This window comes from Eriocheir sinensis, chromosome 2 (assembly GCF_024679095.1).
Source record: "Eriocheir sinensis breed Jianghai 21 chromosome 2, ASM2467909v1, whole genome shotgun sequence".
NCBI lineage: Eukaryota > Metazoa > Arthropoda > Malacostraca > Decapoda > Varunidae > Eriocheir > Eriocheir sinensis.
The window spans coordinates 297956-321753 of NC_066510.1; the positions used below are offsets into that span (position 1 = coordinate 297956).

At 44.1% G+C, this 23798-nt stretch overlaps 1 protein-coding gene across 1 annotated transcript in view; it reads left to right on the forward strand.

The window, feature by feature from the left end:
* Positions 1–8696: 8696 nt before the first annotated feature.
* The window catches only part of LOC126998049 (uncharacterized), a 39508-nt gene continuing 24406 nt past the window's right edge, over positions 8697–23798 (forward strand). Inside the window, exons 1-4 of the mRNA XM_050859368.1 lie at positions 8697–8775; positions 10034–10251; positions 11071–11251; positions 22135–22234. Coding sequence (XP_050715325.1) covers positions 8697–8775; positions 10034–10251; positions 11071–11251; positions 22135–22234 — 578 coding nt within the window. The remainder of the gene's footprint in view (positions 8776–10033; positions 10252–11070; positions 11252–22134; positions 22235–23798) is intronic.

Sequence of the window (23798 nt, forward strand, 5' to 3'; positions counted from 1 at the left end):
CTGGACAAACTACGATATCAACACTGTGTTTGTAAACATCGGGTTCTGCGCATGCGCAGATCAGGATGGGATGTCTTAGGATACGTGGATGGCAGATGACACAACACCGGCTCACTTAAAATCAAAACCTTAATGCTTATGTTCTTCTTGTAAGTAATTTATTTATGGACCAATATCTTTTATTCAGAAAGCTATTTAATCAGGAAGGATCGGAGACAATTAATGATCACTATCGCTCGTTTTTATTGAATAGTAAAAAAATTTTTTCCTAGATATCGATGATAAAATATTAAAAAAATGAAAAATGTTTGTCAAAAAATCTAGATCAACTTCAAACAAAAGATAAAATAGCGAACATAATTCCTTTTTCATACTTTCAGAAAACGAATAAAAAGAGTAGACTTCAATAAATGCCTAAAATGAGAAGTTAAGATAACATTTTTGTCTTTACCATGTCCTGTATACCTAAAGAAAGAGGAAAAATAAAGATATTTATAAGCAAATAATTAAGTTATTACTTATTTGAAATTATTACTTACAGAACGCCAAAAATAGGTGTTTCTTGTAATTATCATTTAAAAAAATAATAGTAATTATTATAAGTTTTAATGATCGGATGATCGGAATGGTGATCGGAATAGCAATACTTAAATAATGATCGGATGATCGGAATCGGATCAATTGCCCAAACTGATCGGATGATCGGGGATCGGAACAGCAAAAAAGTGATCGGTGCCCACCACTGAGATATATATATATATATATATATATATATATATATATATATATATATATATATATATATATATATATATGTTTATTTTTTTTATTTGAGACCCCGTGTTCTATCGTTTCTTCAAATATCTTTTAAACAAACACTTGGATCAATGTGACATTTTGGCACAGCTTGGTTGACACCGCTCGACTGCAGTGCAATGCCAAATGCGTTTAATTAAAGAGTTTACTCTTGGCTTTCAAGGACAAGTTGGCGAGAGCCGAGTAGGCATTCGGACACTGGATCTCAGTGAGGTTGTGACGTGTATAACAACCACTCTTCCTCCACGCCAGTCTTCCCCTCCCTCCCTCCTATACCGTATCCCCCCTTTCCTCTCTCTCTCTCTCTCCCTCTGCGTTGTATACATGAGATATGAAGTCATGGACATATTAATTGTCTATAAAGGCAGATAATCCGAAAGTATATGCCGAGTATATTTGGATGGTTTATGCAAACTATCATGGCCGCTGTCCTACTTTGACCGTTATACGGTGTTTGGTAGATAAGAGATAACGAGGTAACCCCCCCATAAAACACTTATGCAACAACCAATTACGGTGAACCAGCAATCACTACCGTTTGCAGAAAAATACACCCTATCATGCGTAGCAATATATACTTTCGAGTTATGTCATTATGGACGAGTAACATCGGTATGGCTTCATATCTCCTATACAACGAGAGAGAGAGAGAGAGAGAGAGAGAGAGAGAGAGAGAGAGAGAGAGAGAGAGAGAGAGAGAGAGAGAGAGAGATTGATTTGATTTGATAAATTTATTACGCCTCATGGCGACAAACAAAATAGAAGTTCAATATCCACAGATGTCTCGTAGGACACGTTGAGATACACACACACACACACACACACACACACGCACACACTAACACACACACACACACACACACACACACACACACACACACACACACACACACACACACACACACACACACACACACACACACACAATACAAGAGACTGAAAGATTCACATTTAATATCCCCCAAAATAAGGAAATCTTATGAGCATTAAGTCCAGATTATCATCCTGAAGTAGATATTTACAAACATTAGTTAAATCCTGTCCCTGCGGTAATAGGGCTTTCACTGTGGGGCAGGCAAGACAATAATGTTGAAGGGTGTTAGCGTTCACTTGGTCACATAGTTTGCATGTAGAATAGTGTGGCATATCCTCGACCTGGGAGATCTGCCACACTGGTCGATAACCCAACCTAATCCTCGCACTCACGACATTGTGTCTACGGACCATGAGGCCATGACGACGATATTTGTGTTTTGTGTCCATGAAGGCGTCGTAATGTCGGATGGATACACTGTCAGCACGCTCAGAGTTTCTGCGATTCACCACACGGGCGTTGACGTCTGACATCAGCGTATTCCTGTAGCACCGGAAGGAGAGCGGAACACGCACTGCAGGAAGGTTAAGGCCACACGCAGCCTTAGCGAGACCGTCCACATTATCATTGGCCGTGAGTCCAACATGAGACGGCACCCACAAAAAGGACACAAGCAACGCTCTGTCCCGTGCGGTGGCCAGCCGACGTAGGATATCTTGAACCACGTGATCGTAAGCGGGTCTCGGAGATGAAAGGGCGAGAAGGGCAGACTTGGAGTCGCAGATGATCACCCCACCAGTCCCCTGTCAGTAAGGAGGTAACAGCATCCAACAAGCCGTTCAGCTCACAGTAGGTGGAAGACGTCGAATTGGGTAAACGACGGCCAACCCACCCATCTCGGCGGCGCCACAGTGGGTAGAACACAGCACACGCCGCACTCCCGTCCGCCTGCAGTGAGCCGTCAACGTATAGATGGTGTGCAGCAGGAACCGAAGCAGACACACTGGCGATGGCCTCAAGGGACAACTGCTTCTGTAGGAGAGTATGGTCAGTTTTAGATGTACAAGTGAAGGAGATGCGTGGATTAGGTACTCGCCAGGGTGGCAAACCAGGAACAACCTCGACTGCAGGGACATCAATGGCGAGCCTTCGGAGATCAGCACATACCACGCGGACAAGTGTGCGTCCGCCTGGCCGAAGTGGAGGTCGGCGCGTGTTCGGGTCGAGTGCCGCTCGGATGACATGAGTGTAGTGAGGAGCAAGATGGGGAAGATGCAAACACTTGATGCTGAAGTACGTGACATTCATGTAGATCCTATCAACAAGTGGAGTCAAAGTTAGCTCTGACAGCATATTGACTATTCTGGTCGAAGTTGGGCAACCCAGGATAAACCGCATGACTTTGTTTTGAAATTTTTCAAGTGGTTGCAGTGATGCCCTGGAAAGCTGGCAGAGCGCAGGGGAAAGATAGTCGACAACTGATCGAAGAAACACTATGTAGATGATCTTGGCTACAGGGATAGAGACTCCTTTCATGTTGTTTGCAAGCCACTTGACAGGGATGAAGCGCTGCTCTAGTCTGTCCAGTAGCTCCTTAACGATGGGATGGATACGTTGTTGTGCAGGCATAGCTGGGGTGATGCGCACGGGTGAACCTAAGTAGGTATACTGTGTGCAATGAGGGACAATACTGCCTCCCACGGTGAAGACAGGGAGCGTCTGAGGGTTGCGTGTAGAGAAAATCCTACTCTTCTCAGGGGAAATAACGAGGCCACAAGCAGTTGAGGATGCATAGAATGCATGAAGGAAGTGCTGAAGATCCATGGGTGAGTAGGCGTGGATGCAGATGTCGTCAGCATAACAAGTAATTGCAATGCCAGGGCTGTCAGGAAGGAGAGAAAGAAGGCGATGCATGAGGACGTTGAAGAGAAATGGACTTAGTACGCCACCCTGTGGAGTACCCAAATCGAAGTTTTAGAGGTACTGCACGCGCCCTAAAGGACCCGAGCAGTTTTGTTGCTGAGGTAGCTGCGTATCCATCTCAACAAACTTCCTTTAACACCAAAGGCCACAAGCTGATCAAGTATGACTTCTCTACTCGCAATATCAAAAGCACTCTTAAGATCGATAAATGCTGCAACACTGGTGGGTGAAAGGCGGGAATAAAGCTCATACAGGCAGTGGTGCGTCCCCCGCTGAGGCAGGAAACCATACAGTCGCGGCGAAAGCTTGTTTTGCAGGCGGAACATCAGACGGTTAAGGAAGATCCGTTCAAGCACCTTACTGAAGCACGATGTCAGGGAAATGGGGCGGAATTTATCAGTACCGGGTTTGGGTATGGGCACTATGGTGCTAGAGGTCCACGCCCGAGGTACACAACCCTTCCGAAAACACGAGTTAAAAAGCTGCAGCAGGGGATCGCCAGGAACTTTCTGGAGAAGACGTAGGACAGAGTAAGTGATCCCGTCATCACCAGGTGCTGATGACGTACCTCGAGTCAGGGCACGCTGCAGCTCATCAGACGTGATGGGAACGTCATCCTCCTCATCTGTCCGCAACAGAGCGTCCACCAGGCGGAGAGAACGAAGGCTTGCCTGGGAGGAGAGTGCAGCTTGTACAGGTACTGGAAGGTTGCCAGGTCGTGATTGTGCAGACCAGGAGTCAATAAGGGACTCGGCATATTCCGTTGGACTGTGATGGAGAGCAGTGCAAGGCTTTTTCTTAACAATCTTGTTAATCTTGTGCCACATGGAACCCACGCTGGTGAGATGATTGATGCTATCAGTAAAGTTGTGCCACGAGTCAGTCTGGGCATGCTGTTGGAGAGTCATCAGCTCGTCTCGGGACGTCTGGTACTGGTGAAGATGGGCAGGGGTTGGGTCTCTCTGAAAAGCAAGGCCGTGCTCCACCGCCTTCCTTTCTGCCTGAAGCACACGCTCATCGAGTGGCCCGATACGAACCCCAAGTCGACGGGGGAGATGAGGCCGGGTGACATACCGGGTGTAAAAGTCATGGGTGGACTTCACCAGCGAGGAATACAACTCATCAGGGGAGCTGGTGTTAAATGTAGGAAGCATAGTAGTCATGTAGGAGATATGTTGGACAGTATTTTGGAGGTATCTGGATGCGGGTTCGGGCGTGAGAGGGAGGGGGTGTTGCTGGTACGGAGTATCGGAGGCCCAGAGCAACGTGGTCGGAGAACAGCACGGGGATGGAGAAACACTTGACACGTGGAGCTACCAGTCCTGACGTAAAGATGTGGTCCAGGGTACCTCCACGGGAGTGGGTGGCGCCGCCAGTATCCCATCGTGTGAGTCGGTATCGTCTGACGAAATCAAGGAGTCGAGGCCCATTCCGGTTCGGAGCTGGAGAAGAGTCACCAAGTTCAGGATGGCGGGCATTAAAATCACCCATGTACACAATGCCACCAAGTGTTGGAAGGGGCAAGGCCGCCAAGTTTATTCTTCCCGGGGCAGAATAGACATTACATAAACGAATCTTGCCGTGTCCCATCGCTACCTCCAGGAATTGAAAGGTCATGTCTGCTTCAACGGAGGTACGAAGCAGCTGGTGTGGTACTGAGGAGTGTACATATGTGACGAGACCGTTTCGAACTGGGTGGACGTAAGAAACGTAGCCAGTAAGTGAGGGAGCTTGTCTGTCACCAAGAAGAGGACCAACAAAGGCCTCCTGAATGAATATGACTGTCGGGGAGTGCTCGTTAACATATCCCTTCAAAGCTGAGAGTCTTGCCAGATCTCTTAAACCGCAGGCGTTCCAGGAGATGACATGAAGCTCAATATTACGTGCGAACTCTACCCTTCGGTACACGGAAGCCAGACGTGGAAGATGTGGTGGGGCGCGCACGAACACGCTGTGCCCCGCCCAGGGGGAAGGAAGGTGTCAACGACTCCATACCCTTCTTCTCTAGGTGGGAAATGATGGCGTCAAACTTCTCGGTGAGTGTGGTGACCGTAGCAATCATTGCCTGTTGCCCTTCAACAAGTGTGGTGAGTGTGGTGTCTGTGGAGACTTGTTTGGCGGCGAGATCAACAAGGCTAGTCTGGAGTGCATCACACCGCTCCGCGAGTGAATTGCAACGAGTCGTTAGAGCAGCAACAGCCTCACGAAGCTCACGAATCTGTGCTGACTCCGAGGAGACAGAAGCTTCATAATGCGAGGTTTGAGGCAACGAGGCTGGCGGAGGAGGAGGAGGAGGAGGCGAGGCTGCTGGTTGCCTCGCCGAGCGCTTGATACAGCCGTGCCATACATTAACTCCCTGCTTGTTACACCGAGGACACTTCCAGTTGATGTTCGTAGATGCGGGCAGGTCGGGTTGTTCGGTGGCTGCGGTGGCTGAAGGTGAGACAGGAGGCGGCTGAGGAGCGACGCGGTTTGAGCAGGTGCGAGAGTCGTGGTCACTAGCGCACCATGCACATTTCTCTGACGCACTGCAGTAGCGGGAGATGTGTCCGAATTCCCAGCATCGGAAACACAATGGGCGGTCGTCACTAATTCTGCGGATGCCACAGTCGGGGAGGCAGGGGAGGAAACTGAAGGAAAAGCTGGAGGGAGGCGGATCAGTCAGGCTCCAAGAGACAACAATGCGGTTGATAGGTAAACCGTCTTGACGAAAACGTCGGGCAGAGTGAACACCAGGGAGTTCCAGGGCGAGGGAGGGATCAACACCGACAGGGTACCGAGTTATCAGATAGTTGGGATATTTCCTGGGCCTCTCAGGGGAGTCTTGCACATCAAGAATGACAGAGACAAACTCACCCTTTGCTACTCGCTCCACGATGTCCTGGCGGCACCTTGCAATATAGACGAACCGTGATGTCACAGATGCCATCTTCACCTCGGCGATATCCCGCTCAAGCTGGAATGTTTTCTTGACCTCCGCAAGGCAACGAAGCTTAATCTCCACTGGTAAACGCTCCCTAAAAGCAAGCTTCACGTAATCAGCACGGGGAGCAAATGCTGGTAGGGGAGGTTTGATAGGAGCAGCAGCTGAGGTGCGTTGAGGAGGCGGCGGCAGCAGAGAGGTGGGTGTGGAGGGTTCACTGTGTTTTGGTGTCTTGGTAGCGGGTAGGTGTGTCTCGCTGTCACTGTCTGTTGTCTCACCCATAGACCGCTTGCCCGGGTTGGCACGACGGGAGCCGTCAAGTTTGGAAGCAGCTTCAACAGAATCACTTGACACTGACGAGGGTAGAAGTGGCCAGTGTTTCACGCTTGCGTCCTCGTCTTCACTGAGTGCAAGATCCATCTGCACGTCAGCAACAGTGCCGGGGCCAGAGTACTCCATGACGGCAACGATGAACTGTTGCAAGGGGCAAACAGCCACACGTCTTCACCCAACCGAAGGTTGGGTTAGACTGAGAGAGAGAGAGAGAGAGAGAGAGAGAGAGAGAGAGAGAGAGAGAGAGAGAGAGAGAGGAAAAGGGGGATACTGCATAGGAGGGAGGCAAGGAGGGAGGGAGGGGAAGACTGGAGTAGGGGAAGACTGGAGTGGAGGAAGAGTGGTTGTTATACACGTCACAAGTACGTTACATATCCCTTGACCGAATGCCTGCTCTGCTCTCGCCAACATCTAGAAAGCCAAGAGTAAACTTTTTAATTAAACACAGTTGGCATTGCACTGTAGTCATAAATTAGCGGACTGTCAAACAAGCTGTGCCAAAATGTCACACTGATCCAGTTGTTTGTTTATAAGATATTTGCGAAAAACGATATAACACGGGGTCTGAAATACACAGTAAATATGCTTATATATTTATTTCTTGCAATCGAAATTATAATAATTATGATTTTCAGACACCAACAAGTGAAATGAATGGAAAAGAGGTGCCCACTATGAACAAAGATGGAATTTCCCGCACTGCTTTGGCGCACTGGATGGAAAACACATCAGCGTTCAGGCACCACCGTCTTCTGATAGCGACTACTATAATTACAAGGGATTCTTCAGTATCATATTGTTTGCTATCGTTGACAGTTTGTACAACTTCCTATATGTAAATGTAGGTAGTCAGGGTAGACTATCAGACGCAGGTGTCTTTTCACACACTAGTTTCATTCAGGCCCTTCGCGATGGTACTTTGAACTTACCGTCCTCACATTCACTTCCAGGACGTGACATTGCTACACCTTATGTTTTTGTGGGCGATGACGCTTTTTCCTTATCACCAAACATTATGAAACCCTACCCAGGCGAAAACAGTCCATGCTCAAACGAGAGGATATTTAACTATCGCTTAACCAGAGCTAGACGAGTCGTTGAGAATGTGTTTGGAATTGTTTCGGCTGTGTTCAGAGTTCTACGTATACCAATCAATGCTGGTGCAACCTGATTCTGCTAAGAAAATCACATTAGCATGTGCACATTTATACAATTTCCTAAGACGCAGTACAGCATCCCAACAATTATACACTCCTCCACGTACTTTTGATTCAAGTGATATGGATTATGACACACTTATTCCGGGTTCATGGAAGCAAGATGAACTTCCATCTGTGGAATCAACCCTGTTACCACTGGAGGCAACACAGGAAAATAGCAACGTGGATGCTAGAAACGTTCGTAGGGAATTCACAGAATACTTCATCAGTGATGTGTGTCATTTTAGCTGGCAAAACAGATACTCCTAAAATATCTTACACTAGTTGTTCTAGTAATAATGTTTTTTTTTTTTCTGTAACCACAGTAATGTACTGTATATGGAACTGAATAAAATAACTTAAAACAATAATGAACATGTCTTACCTGCTGCATTCCAGCGTCATATGTCCTGCGTGGCGTGTTTGTCTGCCAGAAATAACATGTTGTTAAATGCAAACCAATGGCTCTTATAAAAATCATCAGCTCCATTGCCAGATTTTTTCTCTTGTGTTTTTTTCAAATCCCTTCTGAATTGTGTAACAAGGTTCTTTTTTTTTCAACCTCATCTCTCGGCACATCTAGAATTTCTGCCAACTCACGCCACGCATCTGCCCTATTAAATCTGTGTTTATAATGTACATGGGTGGGATCCCAGGGCAAGGTGCGCTCCCGGTAACATTCTATAAGATGTACCGTCTGGTCTCTTGTCCACTCCATGTTCTTGAATTCCTGTGGGGTAGCGTAGCACTGACGCCCATCGCTGTTGGTGTGGGTTTGTGTGGGTCTGGTCACATATCTCCACACCATTACCTCGTTCACACTAGGGCTACCAACATATCGCCCAACAGTTTTACCAACATGTCTTCAACAATTTGTTGTTGAATGACTTAATAACTTGTTGCCCAACATGTTCGTTTCGATGTTGCCAACATGTTTTGTCGCCAGTGTGGACGCACCTAAGGCGGGCCAGAACAGTCTCCCTATTGCGACTTCTTATGTGGGAATACGACCAGGGACGCACAGCCCTGGTTGTGACTTCCCCCATCTTTGTCGTGGGAATGACAGCCGCCCACCTGCGCTGCCACACTCTCTGGAGTGCAGACCGCACGGTGGGATGCAAATCCTTAAATGGAAGAGCGCACTGTGAGGGAGATCGAGAAGCAGCGTCCCGCGCCACCTCATTGGCCTCCTCATTACCACGCACAGAGACGTGGGCAGGTACCCACACTGAACCACCCGTCTTACCCCAACCCTCCCACCAAAGGAGCGTGTTGTCCACCGAGGGGAACTACACCCTGCCCCGCGTTGGACTCAACTTCCAGATGAAAGGACACGGGAAGTATACGGGACACCGCGCACGGCAAACACGTGGTTAGACAATACCCCTGCCCTTGGTGGTAAAAGGGTGGGCGCAGGCAACATCACCAGTAGGCCTCCTCTACCGGTGATGAGGGGGGGAGCACTTGATCCACGAGGTCAGCGGACATCGAGCCCTATTGAGGTAGGCAAGCCGCCGACCTCGCTTCAAGCCTCGTCACCACGACAAGGTCACCCCCCTTCGACGGACCGGATGATCGGACTTGACTGTTTTATACAAAGATGTCTTTTCTTTCCTTGTATAATATATTGTCAACGCAAATCGTTATGCTTGGGGCTTATATGAGCAGATCTGAGAGTTCTTTGTACATATGAATACTCATATATATTACTGAATAAATAATTTGAATATGTATCCCACGTAGCCAACGACATCATCATTTCCAATCAATCAGCTACGATGAGCATGAGCCTCATCAAAATTTATATTTTGTGGATGGACATACTAAATAAAACGGATTATAGTAGCATAAGTAGCATTATCACTAGCAGTGCAGCAGTAAAGGTGGCATTAGCAGTGATGTGGAAGTTGTAATAACTATAAAAGTAGGCTAATGATGAAAAGTGGTTAATCGTGCTGACGAAGTTGAATTTCGGCATACTGCTGCCGAACAGCTTCAGGAACCACCGCCCTGCCTACTCCTCAGACTCGTGGCTGCCCTCGCTGTTGGGCTGGGAACGCCTGGTGCTGGGGTCATGGATGCTAGCCATGCTTGTTGTGACTCAGAGCTATACGGGAAACCTCATGTCCCTGCTGGCGGTGCGCTACATCCCGATGCCGCTCCAGACGCTGCGTGCTCTGCTAGATGACGTCGCCACCACAATGATCTGGGAGCACGACACCGCTTACGTCGACAACTTCCGTGTGAGTTCCTACCTAACAGAATGAGTTTTCCTGTAATTATCCCCACTCGCCGACGTTTTTTCCTTTTTTTTTTTTTATATAAGGGAATAAATAATGCAGTTGTTATTTTTTACAATACTTTATATTTGATCGATTATAATATGAATGAAACAGTAATGCTATCTAATTAATTTATTATTATTTACTATATCAATTGTTATTCATTCCACGCTTATTAATTAATCACACGATGGTGTCATGATAACGGAAAGAAACAACTGCCATAGGACAACTATTATTAATAACATGCTAAAGCGTGGTATAGTCATATATACACTAAGACCCAGCCACATTTTCTGAGCCTTGTGCAAGCCTCTAACTACTAATTAATGGTGAGCATACAGCCGGGGGGGCGTCGCTTCACTCATTCGCCGCCTTTACTCCCGACGGTCTCCCCGAGCAAGTTCCCACGCAATTGCTCCATCCATCATGAGTCGTTCCCGGCAGGATCAATCGACTTACCCCATCCATGAGTTACGTGGACGTCCCTTTAACTTACTCCACTCAGGGTTGTCTCATACAGAAACAACCCTGTGAGCAGAATCGAGGTCCAGGAGGCGTACTACGTGCCCGAATAGCCGGGTTTGGCCTTCTTGGACTCAGCTAGAAGCAGTCCTCGATTCAGTTCCAGCAAAAATGTCATTCCAGCCATACTTCATGATCTTGCAAAGGCACTGGGTACCAAAGCATCGACACGCCTCTCCAAATCACTATTCGGTGTCCATGTCTCACAGCCATACCGTAAGCCTCGCAAATTCTACCGTTATGCTATCATTTCAGACAGCGGAAATGGGCATCATGCTGGAAGTGAAGCAAGCCGAGGCGGCGGGCAGGATCAAGTACGTTTTGGCGACGGAGTACCTCGAAACCTTGCAACAGTTAGTGCGACCAGGGACTCATGCTTTCGTAGGCGAGGACCTCACCGAGCGGGTGCTCATGGCTCAGCAGTTCTCACAGACAGGCAAGACAGTATAAGGCAGTGGTCTTCAAAGTATGGGTACCAGAGTTGGAAAAAAAATCATGAATTTTTTTTTGAAAAAAAAATCGATTTATTTTATTTAAATCGGATTTTTAAAAATTTAAATCGATTTTTTATTTAAATGATTTTGGGGGGCATTAATTCTTGTTTGTTTACACTGATTATTTCTTTCAGTCTTATGAGGCCATTTTCTTGTATTAAACTTGGCAATGTTAAATGAAACCAGTTTAATACACATTACCCATGATGAGTTTTCACATAAAAATCATAATTAGGACTAATAGTTTATTTTTTTTTTATGATTTTGAATATTTTTCTTGTAAGAGATGGCAATGATTCACTGGTGCCTGATTTGCTGCAGGACCAGTACAGGACAAGTAGACTTGATACTTTTCATCTACAACTGCTTCACATGTTCTTCTTATATATATATATATATATATATATATATATATATATATATATATATATATATATATATATATATATATAATATCATAGATGAGCTCAAGGAGGGCACTCAGAGCCAAAATAAGATGGCGCCACTACAAACCTTCGCCTGCGCCACAACGGGCTGGGTCTACCATCAGGCCCCCAACAGTGATAAAACCCTAACGGCGCAATAGGCATCGACGTAAATATATATATATATATATATATATATATATATATATATATATATATATATATATATATATATATATATATATATATATAATCTAAATCATTAGATATTTCACTTTTGATATAACACTTAAAACATTTTAAATATGGTATATTTAATTTTGATTTAAATTATGATTTTTTTACTCTGATTTAAATCGATTTAAATTACTTGATTTAAATCATTTGATTTATATCAAAACAACCCGGATGGGTATAGACGTTGGACATAAGACTGGATCATTACTGACAATATTTCATGGATCATTATAGATAACTATATTTTGCATAAATATAAAAGCCGCTTGGCGCTATTCTAGCAAATAGGTGGTAGAGGAACCGAAAAAGTGTCAAAATCGGATGGAAAGGTGTCTCGATACTCCCCGATTGAAAGCGTTTAAGTCACTACCAAGAGAAAATTCATAAAAAAAGATGTTCCGGAGTTTGCCGGCCAGAGATATGAAGTATTGGTGATAATGGTGAGTAGTAACAAATGTACGGAAGTGGGGATAGCCTCAGCAGGGGGGACTGGAAGTGGGGGTTGGGGGGTCAGCGGGGGGGTTACGGAAGAGGGGGTATCTGGACACCCCTACCCCCCTCCCATCTTCTCTTTTACACCAACCCCCTCACCCCCACCCCAACCCCACCCCTCTCGGGCTAGCGTACGGAAGCGGGAGGGTGACAGGAGTAGGGGTGCCCAGCAGGGAGGGGAGGGGGTGTGACGGGAGAGGGGGTACTTGAAGGGTTAAGATAAGATCGTGGGCCTCAAATGGCCACGAGATTATAATCACGGAAAAGGTTAAAGACATTAGGTTAATGACCAGGCTGGAATACGAATTTACTCTCTAATGCAAGTCCGAAAATAAAATAAAAAATCGCCATTGAACGTAAGACTCGATAAATTATTTAAGTTTTTTCTAGGTGTATTGTATCATTATCTTCTTATTTCTCATTTCTCAACTTGTTTCTTCTTATTTCTTTCCTCAACTTATATATATAATTTTTTTACTCCGGTTATTTGGTGCCATCTAACCATAAACACTGCAGCACCAAGTCTTTTTTTTCTGATTTTGCATTAATTAATGTCTTATATCTCATTTCTTAACTTCTTTCTTCTTATTTCTTTTCTCAACTTGCATTTCTTTATATTTTCTGCCTGCTCTTCGGTGTCATATGTCCTTAGACGTTGCCGCATCGAGTTTACCTTTTTCCCTAGATCAAGATAGCGCTCAAACGAAGGCAACCCAGAAATACCTCAGTGGGTCAGCGAAGGGAAGGGAGGGAGAGCGATGTGAGAGGGAGAGTGGTACGGAAGAGACGAGGGAAAAGACATAAAGTGAAAGAAAAGGATCATGCGTGTGTGTGTGTGTGTGTGTGTGTGTGTGTGTGTGTGTTCCATTCCCCTCTGATTCTTGAGAAATCTGCGGCTAGCTCGAAATTTTGTGGGCCAACTTTTTTAGCCGAATATATGTTCCGAAGCGGAATTTAGTGAGGATTCTTATGGTATCTTCAAATTCCTCATACGTCTATTAGTTCCCGAGTTACACCGAAAAAACTGTATATTTTTTTTCTCTCGTCAGATTAGCCTAACCAATAAAGATGACTCAAAGCTCCTCATCTATGTTCCCTAGAAAGATTGCCATATGTTACTATTAAGAAACTTATCCCAACAACTGCAAATTTGACGCATTTTCATCGAAAACTTAATTTTTAATAATTTTTTATTTACTTTTATGGCGCGTTTCGCGTCATCGCCCGCCAGAACCTTTTATCCTTGATGACACGAAATGCGTCATCGTGCGCGAGAGGGTAAAATAAGTCAGATTTATCTCAAATTCACTGTCTGGGCAGACAAATATTCGGAAAAGAGAAGGCAAACCAGTTTATATATATATATATATATATATATATATATATATATATATATATATATATATATATATATATATATATATATATATATATATATATATATATATATATATATATCCTTATGGATATCTTCTTGTTGATTTGGGTATAAATACTCCTGAATCCCTACAGTTTCGCTCAACTCTCCCTTCCATCATACCTTTGTCCCTCCTCTTCTCTCCTCCCTCCCTCCCTCCCTCCTCCCTTCTCTTTCCTTCCTCGTGTTATTAAATCATTCAGATTTCTCTCAAATTCACTGTATGGGCAGACAAATTTTCGGCAAAAACAAGTCAAACTCTGACTATACAGCATAGATATATATATATATATATATATATATATATATATATATATATATATATATATATATATATATATATATATATATACACACAAACTGGCAATATATATATATATATATATATATATATATATATATATATATATATATATATATATATATATATATATATATATATATATATATATATATATATATATATATATATATATATATATATATATATATATATATATATATATATATATATATATGCTGTATATTCACGTCCTTATGGATATCTTCTTGTTGATTTGGGTATAAATACTCCTGAATCCCTACAGTTTCGCTCAAACATTGTTGGAGAGCCTCCCAGGTGAACGCGTATTCCAATGGTGATCTCCAGGAAAAAGAAACGCTTACACGTTCTATACTCCCAACATAACGAACCCTATGGTTTAAGCTCTCAGCTACTTCTGATCTTACTCTCTTAAGCCTTTGCAGCTGCTTTCTTAAACTCTCGAAATCCGCCTTCCTGAAGTCAGGTATTAAGTGTTGTTTCTGCTGACTCTATCATCCTATTTAATATTAAATCTAATTTCCTTATAATCACTGTTACCCAATGAACCCCCAACCTCAATGTTGCTTATTATGTCCTCTTTATTATTTAACAACAAATCCAAAATATTTTCTTCCCTCGTTGGTGTTCTAATTAACTGCTTTTAAGGAAACTATCCTACGGCGGGAAATGAAAAAGAACCATGCAGCATGGAAAAACTGCATGGAAATTTGTGTGTCTGTGAGAACAAGACAACGTTTGCTGAGCATCCAATGATGATCACAAGACTAAGATTCCCACCTGCGGGATATACTGTGAAATTTATTAATAATGCTAAAGCATATGAGCCATCTTATTTAGCATTCTATGTCTTTGAGAGTATTCTCGTAAAGCCTTCTTCGAATGGGTGTAAAGAGACATCACTTTGCCATAGCGTATGCTTACATCATAGTGAATAGAAACGGAGAAACAGTAAAAAGCGGATCCTATTGTGGAAGTAATGCTGTAAACCATTTTAGCTGAACCCACACTGTTTTGCATATAGAACGAACTTACATTAGCTGAACTCACACTGTTTTGTATATAGAACGAACTTACATTAGCTGAACTCACACTGTTTTGTATATAGAACGAACTTACATTAGCTGAACTCAAACTGTTTTGTATATAGAACAAACTTACATTAGCTGAACTCACACTGTTTTGTATATAGAACGATCTTACATTAGCTGAACTCACACTGTTTTGTATATAGAACGAACTTACATTAGCTGAACTCACACTGTTTTGTATATAGAACGAACTTACATTAGCTGAACTCACACTGTTTTGTATATAGAACGAACTTACATTAGCTGAACTCACACTGTTTTGTATATAGAACGAACTTACATTAGCTGAACTCACACTGTTTTGTATATAGAACGGTCTTACATTAGCTGAACTCACACTGTTTTGTATATAGAACGAACTTACATTAGCTGAACTCACACTGTTTTGTATATAGAACGAACTTACATTAGCTGAACTCACACTGTTTTGAATATAGAACGAACTTACATTAGCTGAACCCGCACTGTTTTGTATATAGAACGAACTTACATTAGCTGAACTCACACTGTTGAATGAACTTACATTAGCTGAACTCACACTGTTTTGTATAAAGAACGAACTTACATTAGCTGAACTCACACTGTTTTGAATATAGAACGATCTTACATTAGCTGAACCCACACTCCTGGAAGAACTTAAAATTTTCTAAAGGCTACAATAAAATCAATATGACCGATGAAGATACGGCACGTCACAATGAAGGAACTCACTGTCTTCTCTGTAAATACGGGTTTTAAAAGGTAAAGGAGTAAAACATCATGACCATGAAAAATCAGGAAGCAATTACATTGAACCTTATTGTAATAGATGCAACCTTCAAATGAAAAAAATCACAAATTGCAGCGCACTCTCATTGCACATAATGCGGATTACGACATGACGTTAATCCCGCGTGAATTAACGCTACCTGACTTTGAAAATCAAACTAAGACCAAAACATTCAGTTCACAAATACCATGAAGTCATCATAAATGACTTGAGATTTACTGACGCGTATGTCTTTATGTCTGGTTCACTCGCGGCTTTAGCGAACCAATTCATCATCAATGGGAACGAACCGATATACACACAACAGATGTTGAAAGATGTGCCAGCACCTGCGTTACCATTATTGATCAAGGGAAAGCAGGTTTTTTGTTATGACTATATGGATTCGATGGACCAAAAATTTAGGGTAGGGGCAATGCAAATGCTGATGATTCCTCAACCGTATAGGAAATAATTACAAATTACGACTTTAAATATTTTTATTCTCTCTAGTTTTTGGTGGTATATAGTTACATCCATAATGCTTAAAGGGTCACATAATCCGAGTTGCTTAATATCTGACTCCTACCAAGAGGTGTGTCATTTGCAAATGGGTTTTACTTTTATTTTTTTAACGTCGCAGCCTATTGCGCCGGTAGGCTTGTTCCCGGTGGGGCCTGATGGTTGACCCAGCCCGTTCTGGCGCAGGCGAGTGTTTATAGTGGCCCCATCTTGTTTTGGACCATGCTGCTCCCCTGAACTCATCTTTGAGACTCTTTGGAGAGATAATCTAGAGTCCGGGTTGATGGGTGGTCTTCAGGGCAGCATGTGGGTAGTCTTAGGCCACTCGGCGGTGACTGAAAAAAAACTCAGTTGTGCGGCGGTTAGGATTCGAACCCGCGTCCCTCCTGGAGCTCCTGAACGCGGGGCCGGCACGCTAACCACTCAGCCACCGCCTAAGAAAACTTATGTTAACTATCGCCTGCTCCTTAGACATTTTTCTTTTCCATGATGATATCCATTGTATACGCTAAAAAAAAAAGATATACAAAGAGTTTAAGCAGGGTTTGCTAGTGTCTAATAGTGTACGCTATCGAGGTATGAACGAATTTTGATGGGTATATGGTATATAGTAAACCCTTACCAGGGGTATAACACATACCTTCAATACCCTCACACATGGAGTGTACTCAAGGCAAAATTTAAGATGTTAACGTCATGAAATCCTTCTCTATAAACTACACTCTAGACGATTCAGGTCATATTCCTCCCACTCCTCCCTCTCTGACACCATTATGCCTGTTATGAAGAATCGTAAGAGCGATGTTTTCTATATCCTCTCTGGACTTTACAATTCTCAGAAGGCTTATGGAGCCGATGGAGTGCCTCCATTTTTTTTAATAATGTATGCACTGTGTAGGTACTGTGAATTACCAATTGCTCTTGAAGCGCATGTTTTTTTAGAGAGAAAATGCTTCCATCTATTATATGTTCCTTTCAATGGAGATTAAAATGATAAATTGCGAGCCTAATGAGAGAAATATTACTTCAAACATGTGTTATCAAGATCCAAACTAATTTTGATGAGGCAGGAGTAGGTTACAGCTCTATTTTGTCAATTAACCCGTAAGCTGCGGGACAGTTTTTAAGAAAAAGACCCTCATGGCTTGTTATTACAGGGCAGTTGCAACGCGGCGGTACAACCGCCGCGGTGGCAATTTCAATGTTCGTCTATATAATCTGGTCCCATTTTCAGAAAAGAGGCCCCAGTAAAGTTGTTAAGGCATTTCTTGTTAAAATTTGATAGCCAATTGATCCTAAAGGATTTGGGCCTGCTGAATCCAAAAATCAAGGTTAGCAAACAGTATTTTGAATATTAACGGCCCAAAGTGACAAAAAAAAAAATGACCGGCATAAAATTCTAAATGCCAATAATGGCTCATCTTTCTGATAAAAAATCTTAACTCCTTTTTTTTCCCATGATTTATGACACTGAGGAACCCAAATAAATTGTAAAAAAATATTTGAAGGTACCCTTGATCACTTTCAGCGGCATTGCGCTTTTTTTTAAACCAAAATTACAAATCATTAAAATCGATAATTATATGTTTCATCTTGGTTTTTTGATTCATATTTTTATGCCAGCTTGTAGATATGCTTACCTCTAGCACACTCTTTTTTCCATTTGCAGGCAGTGTGCAGATACAGTTGTGAAACATCACAAGAATCATGCACCTCATTAATATTACTACAAGTACCTGTCCTGCCTTGACATAACGGAGATTAAAACAGTGTTTGGGTTTTATGGTGAAGGGAAAATGGAGCCAGTTTCTGATCTTAAAAGACCTGTGAAAGACTTGTTGTTAATGTGCATCATCTGTCAGGCCCAGAAGAAGGAAACACTTGTAAATGCTGAACCATAGGGACTTCAAACACTGCAAGACAGTGCCACCAAGAGGCACAAATTGAAGGACCAGAAGAACAAAGATGTTATAGATAGGATTTTTAATCTTACTGCATCAGAGTCTCCTACATGGCATAAATCCTGCTATTGTGCATTCACAGACAAAAGCAAGATATCAAGACTAGAAGCCTCCGGATCAAAAGCAAATCAAAGAGATAATTGTTCTAGTAGCTATGGTGCTTCAAAATTACGGAGTTCATCTGGACGACTTAATTGGGACCGGTGTTTATTCTGCCAATTTTCTTCCAAAGAAAGCCTCCATTCTATATGTACCTTCAACATAAGCCAAAAAGTAATGGAAGCTGCAAAATTTGACCTAATGGCTGCTGAGGGAAAATACCATTTGAAGTGCTACATACAGTTCCAGAGAAACACAATAAAGAATCAAAACACTGCTGAGTCATCTGCCTTAGCAATGGCATGGTTGAAGAATGAGCTATCTGCTGCTCAGGGTCACATTCTTGAAGTCAATGAAATTTGGTCTAGATATTGTCAGCTATGTTCAAGTTGTCAGCTATGGCTCCAGTGATCTATGGATGAAGTCAGGAACAGACAAGAAACCAAAGTTAATTCCGGTGAAAGATATCATACATAAACATCAATTGGACATTACAGGTGCTCAGCTACTCCTGGCATTCCACGCGATCACATGGTGTGACACAACGTCTTTTCTCTCTGGCCACAGCAAGAAGACAGTAGGGATGGGCAGGACCCGTTAATTTGAGTACCGGTAGTGCCCGTACCGAAAACCCGGGTACCGTTAGTACCGGTACCGATACTGGTACCCAAAGGAGTATTTTTTTTTAATCTTAATGACGTCTTATGAAATTCCTAAATATATTTTCTGTAAAGAAATCTCTCTCTCTCTCTCTCTCTCTCTCTCTCTCTCTCTCTCTCTCTCTCTCTCTCTCTCTACTTGCAACAATAAACTATCAATCAATCAATCAATCAATCAATCTCTCTCTCTCTCTCTCTCTCTCTCTCTCTCTCTCTCTCTCTCTCTCTCTCTCTCCTGAATGAAGCATGTATACGTAGTTATTATGGATGTACTCATAGTGGAGGAGGCGGTGGCTGAATGGTTAGCGTGACGGCCCCGCGTTCAGGAGTTCCAGGAGGGACGCGGGTTCGAATCCTGGCCGCCGCAAAGCTGAGGTTTTTCAGTCAATGCCGAGTGGCCTAAGACTATCCACATGCTGGCCTGAAGACCACCCATCAGCCTAGGCTCTAGATAACCTCTCCAAAGAGAGGCTCAAAGATGAGTTCCGGGGGGCAGCATGAACCAACACAAGATGGCGCCACTATAATCACTCGCCTGCGCCAGAACGGGCTGGGCCGACCATCAAGCCCCACCGGGAAGAAGCCTTGGGCCGACCATCAGGCCCCACCGGGAAGAAGCTTACCGGCGCAATAGTCCGCAAAAAAAAACAATAAAAAAAAAAAATATATAATAAATAATATATATATATATATATATATATATATATATATATATATATATATATATATATATATATTTATTTATTTATTTATTTTAGCATCCTAAAAAAAAAGAATCGGACATGAAGAATTATCCAATAAATAAATCCAATAATAAAATAATGGAGACGGGAGCTATGATGGAAACGAAAAGCAGGGCAAAATGGTGTGAACTTGGGAAGACGGTCAGCGAGGCAGTGACTCAGCAGCCAGCACAACATTCAAGGCTTAATTTGTCTCCACAGGGCCCATACCGCATGGCGACTGGCTAGCTTCGCGCGCCGCCGAGGGTCACCAAGATCCAACCGGTACAGGCACTAGTGGCAATGGTCAGTGCCGAGTGATCATGAGTCTTCTCAGCACTGGACACCGGTACCAAGTGCCGACTGAATCGATTATTCTCGGCACTTGATACCGGTACCGTGTGCCGACTGAATCGATTCTTCTGGGCACTTGGTACCGGTGCCGAGTGCCGACTGAATCGATTCTTCTCGGCACTTGGTACCGGTACCCAGTGCCGAGAAGACTCGTGATCACTCGGCACTGACCATTGCCACCAGTGCCGGTGCCGGTTGGATCTGAGTGACCCTCGGCGGCGCGTGGTCTCGCCAGTCGCCATGCGGTATGGCCCCTGAGGAGACAAATTTAGCCTTGAATGTTGTGCTGGCTGCTGAGTTACTGCCTCCTCGACTGTCTTCCCAAGTTCCCACCATTTTGTCATGCTTTTCGTTTCCATCATAGCTCCCGTCACCATTATTTTGTTATTTGATTTATTTATTGGATAATTCTTCATGTCCGATTTTTTTTTTAGTATGCATTATTGTTATTAGACTATGAGTACATCCATAATAACTACGCATACATGCTATTTTTTTTCGAAAAAAATATTCACTTCATTCAGGGGAGAGAGAGAGAGAGAGAGAGAGAGAGAGAGGAAAAAGTCCACTGTGTGTGTGTGTGTGTGTGTGTGTGTGTGTGTGTGTGTGTGTGTGTGTGTGTGTGTGTGTACGAAGTGTGATGGCAGCTGCCCCCGCCTTTCCGCAGACTGCTGTGACGTGCAACCTATGTCTTGGACAGAAGTGTATGTGTATGTGGGTGCGTGCGTGTGTGTATTGCGTTGGGGGTGGGAACTAAGGTCCCGTGTTGATGGCAGCCGCATTTCCGCGGACTACGGTCATGCTGATCCTCTGCCGGAGCCAGCAGGTCTCACGCGGCTCTCCCGTCAGCTCCGTCATCCTGCGTCCTATTTCTTGGAGCAGCTTGGCGAATGCGGGGCCCAGGGTACCCATGGTCTCTATCGCTAACGGCGCGAAGCGATAGCGCTGGGCGAGTTCGGCGTACCGATGTCGTTTTTGTCGTTCTGCCGATCGGGCGGCTGCTCCTGGATTGGTGGCGCTCTCCATAATGTGTGTGCTCCGGAAAGTGTTCGTGCATGTTACGTCCCATAGCAAGGATCGGCCGCCGCTGAATGGGTACATTGTGACCCCGTCCGGTTTTCGCCCGTCACCCGATCTAGTCCGCGTGGCTCCAGCAGTGTGGGTACTCCGGCTGTGGTCAGGCTGCGGCGGACGATATCGTTGAGAGCGGCGTGGCGAGGTAGTCTGCCTGGGTCGCGGTGGCAGGAGAGCTGATGATGGCCGAGGTTGTCCGCCATGTGACCACATCTGCACTGGTGTGGCAGACAGGCCGGCGCTCCGAGGCGGAGAGCCACACCGACGCGCACTGCTTCGTCGGGGAGTAGCAAGCCAAGGCTCTCCGCGGGAATGGCTCGACACCATTCCCGCGGATCTAGGCCTAGATCTGCTGCCGTCAGGGTTAGGAAGAGGAGGGAAAGAAGTGAAGTTGGAGAAGATATTTTTGGCTAGATGCCAGAAGTCTCTGGAAAAATTAGAAAAAGGAAGGTTTTTGACATTTACTATGGGTGAAAGAGCTTTTGGTAAGTTGAAGGATAGATCTTGCACGATTCCGGGCGGAAATGTAAAGATCATGGTTAGCAGGAGTGAGAAGGCTCTGGTACCTTTTGAATAGTGTATGCTTTAGGTGAACTAATTATTTATTCATCTTCAAACACTTATTTTATTTTATTTTAGTCGTTGTTACTTAAAACCTCCGGAATTGTTCACACGCTCACTATTTTTGTTTGTTTTTTGCAGGCCGATGTGACTTCTACACGTCGCGAGAGTCCTTCATGTCCTTCCTTTACTGCATGATCGGCCCCAAGCACAGCCCCCTCGTGCAGAGCATCAGCAAACGGTGAGATACTTTACGAACCGTAGAGGAGATTTCTTTAAAGTTAGTGTCCGCAGTACAAAATCCGCGAACGTCTATGATAGCTTAATATTTTGGACTTTTTCATCATTAATAGATAATTAGATGTCACTGAGTGAGAGCCACACAAGAGTGTACACGTCCTGACCTCACGGGTCAATATATGTCACATGGCGCTCTCCGCAGCGGCCACAGGGTCAGCCTGTTGACTTTTTTTTTTTTACAACAAAGGAGACAGCTCAAGGGCACAACAAAAAAACAATAATAAAGAAAGCCCGTTACTCGCTGCTCCCAAAAAAGAATCAAAAGAGGTGGCCGAAAGAAAGGTCAATTTCGGGAGGAGAGGTGTCCTGACACCCTCCTTTTGAAAGAGGAAATACAGATGAGGGAAGATTGTTCCAGAGTTTACCAGCGTGAGGGATGAAAGAGTGAAGATGCTGGTTAACTCTTGCATAAGGGGTTTGGACAGTATAGGAATGAGCATGAATACAAAGTCGTGTGCAGCGGGGCCGCGGGAGGGGGGGGAGGCATGCAGTTAGCAAGTTCAGAAGAGCAGTCAGCGTGGAAATATCGATAGAAGATAGAAAAAGAGGCAACATCGCGGCGGAATTTAAGAGGTAGAAGACTATCAGTAGGAGGAGGAGAGCTGATGAGACGAAGAGCCTTAGACTCCACTCTGTCTAGAAGAGCTGTGTGAGTGGAGCCTCCCCACACGTGAGATGCATACTCCATACGAGGGCGGACAAGGCCCCTGTATATGGATAGCAACTGCTCGGGGGAGAAGAACTGGCGGAGACGATACAGAACGCCCAACCTCGAGGAAGCTGATTTAGCGAGAGAGGAGATATGAAGTTTCCAGTTGAGATTTTGAGTTAAGGATAGACCGAGGATGTTTAGTGTTGAAGACGGTGACAGCTGAGTGTTGTCGAAGAATATGGGATAGGTGTTTGGAAGATTGTGTCGAGTTGATAGGTGGAGAAATTGAGTTTTTGAGGCATTGAAGGACACAAGGTTCCTTCTTGCCCCAATCGGAAATGATAGCAAGGTCTGAGGTTAAGCGTTCTGCAGCCTCCAGTCTGGATTCGTGTATTTCCTGTTGAGAGAGTCTTCTATTGAAAGAAGTTGAATAATGCAGAGTGGAGTCGTCGGCGTATGAGGGGACAGGACAGTTTGTCATGGAAAGAAGATCATTGATGAATAACAGGAAGAGAGTGGGTGATAGGACAGAGCCCTGTGGAACGCCACTGTTGATAGGTTTAGGGGAAGAGCAGTGACCGTCTACTACCGCAGAGATAGAACGGCCGTAAAGGAAACTGGAGATAAAGGAACAGAGAAATGGATAGAATCCGAAGGAGGGCAGTTTAGAAAGCAAAGACTGGTGCCAGACTCTATTGAAGGCTTTCATCTCCTTGGCTCCCCAATCCCTCCCCTTTTTCCATTTTTCAAGGAACTCATTATTCCAAAGAACACTCGTGAGGTGTTGAGACGTTATACAGACAACATTATACGGACAGACATTTAGTGCAGTGTGTTAGTGGTGCCACGAAGG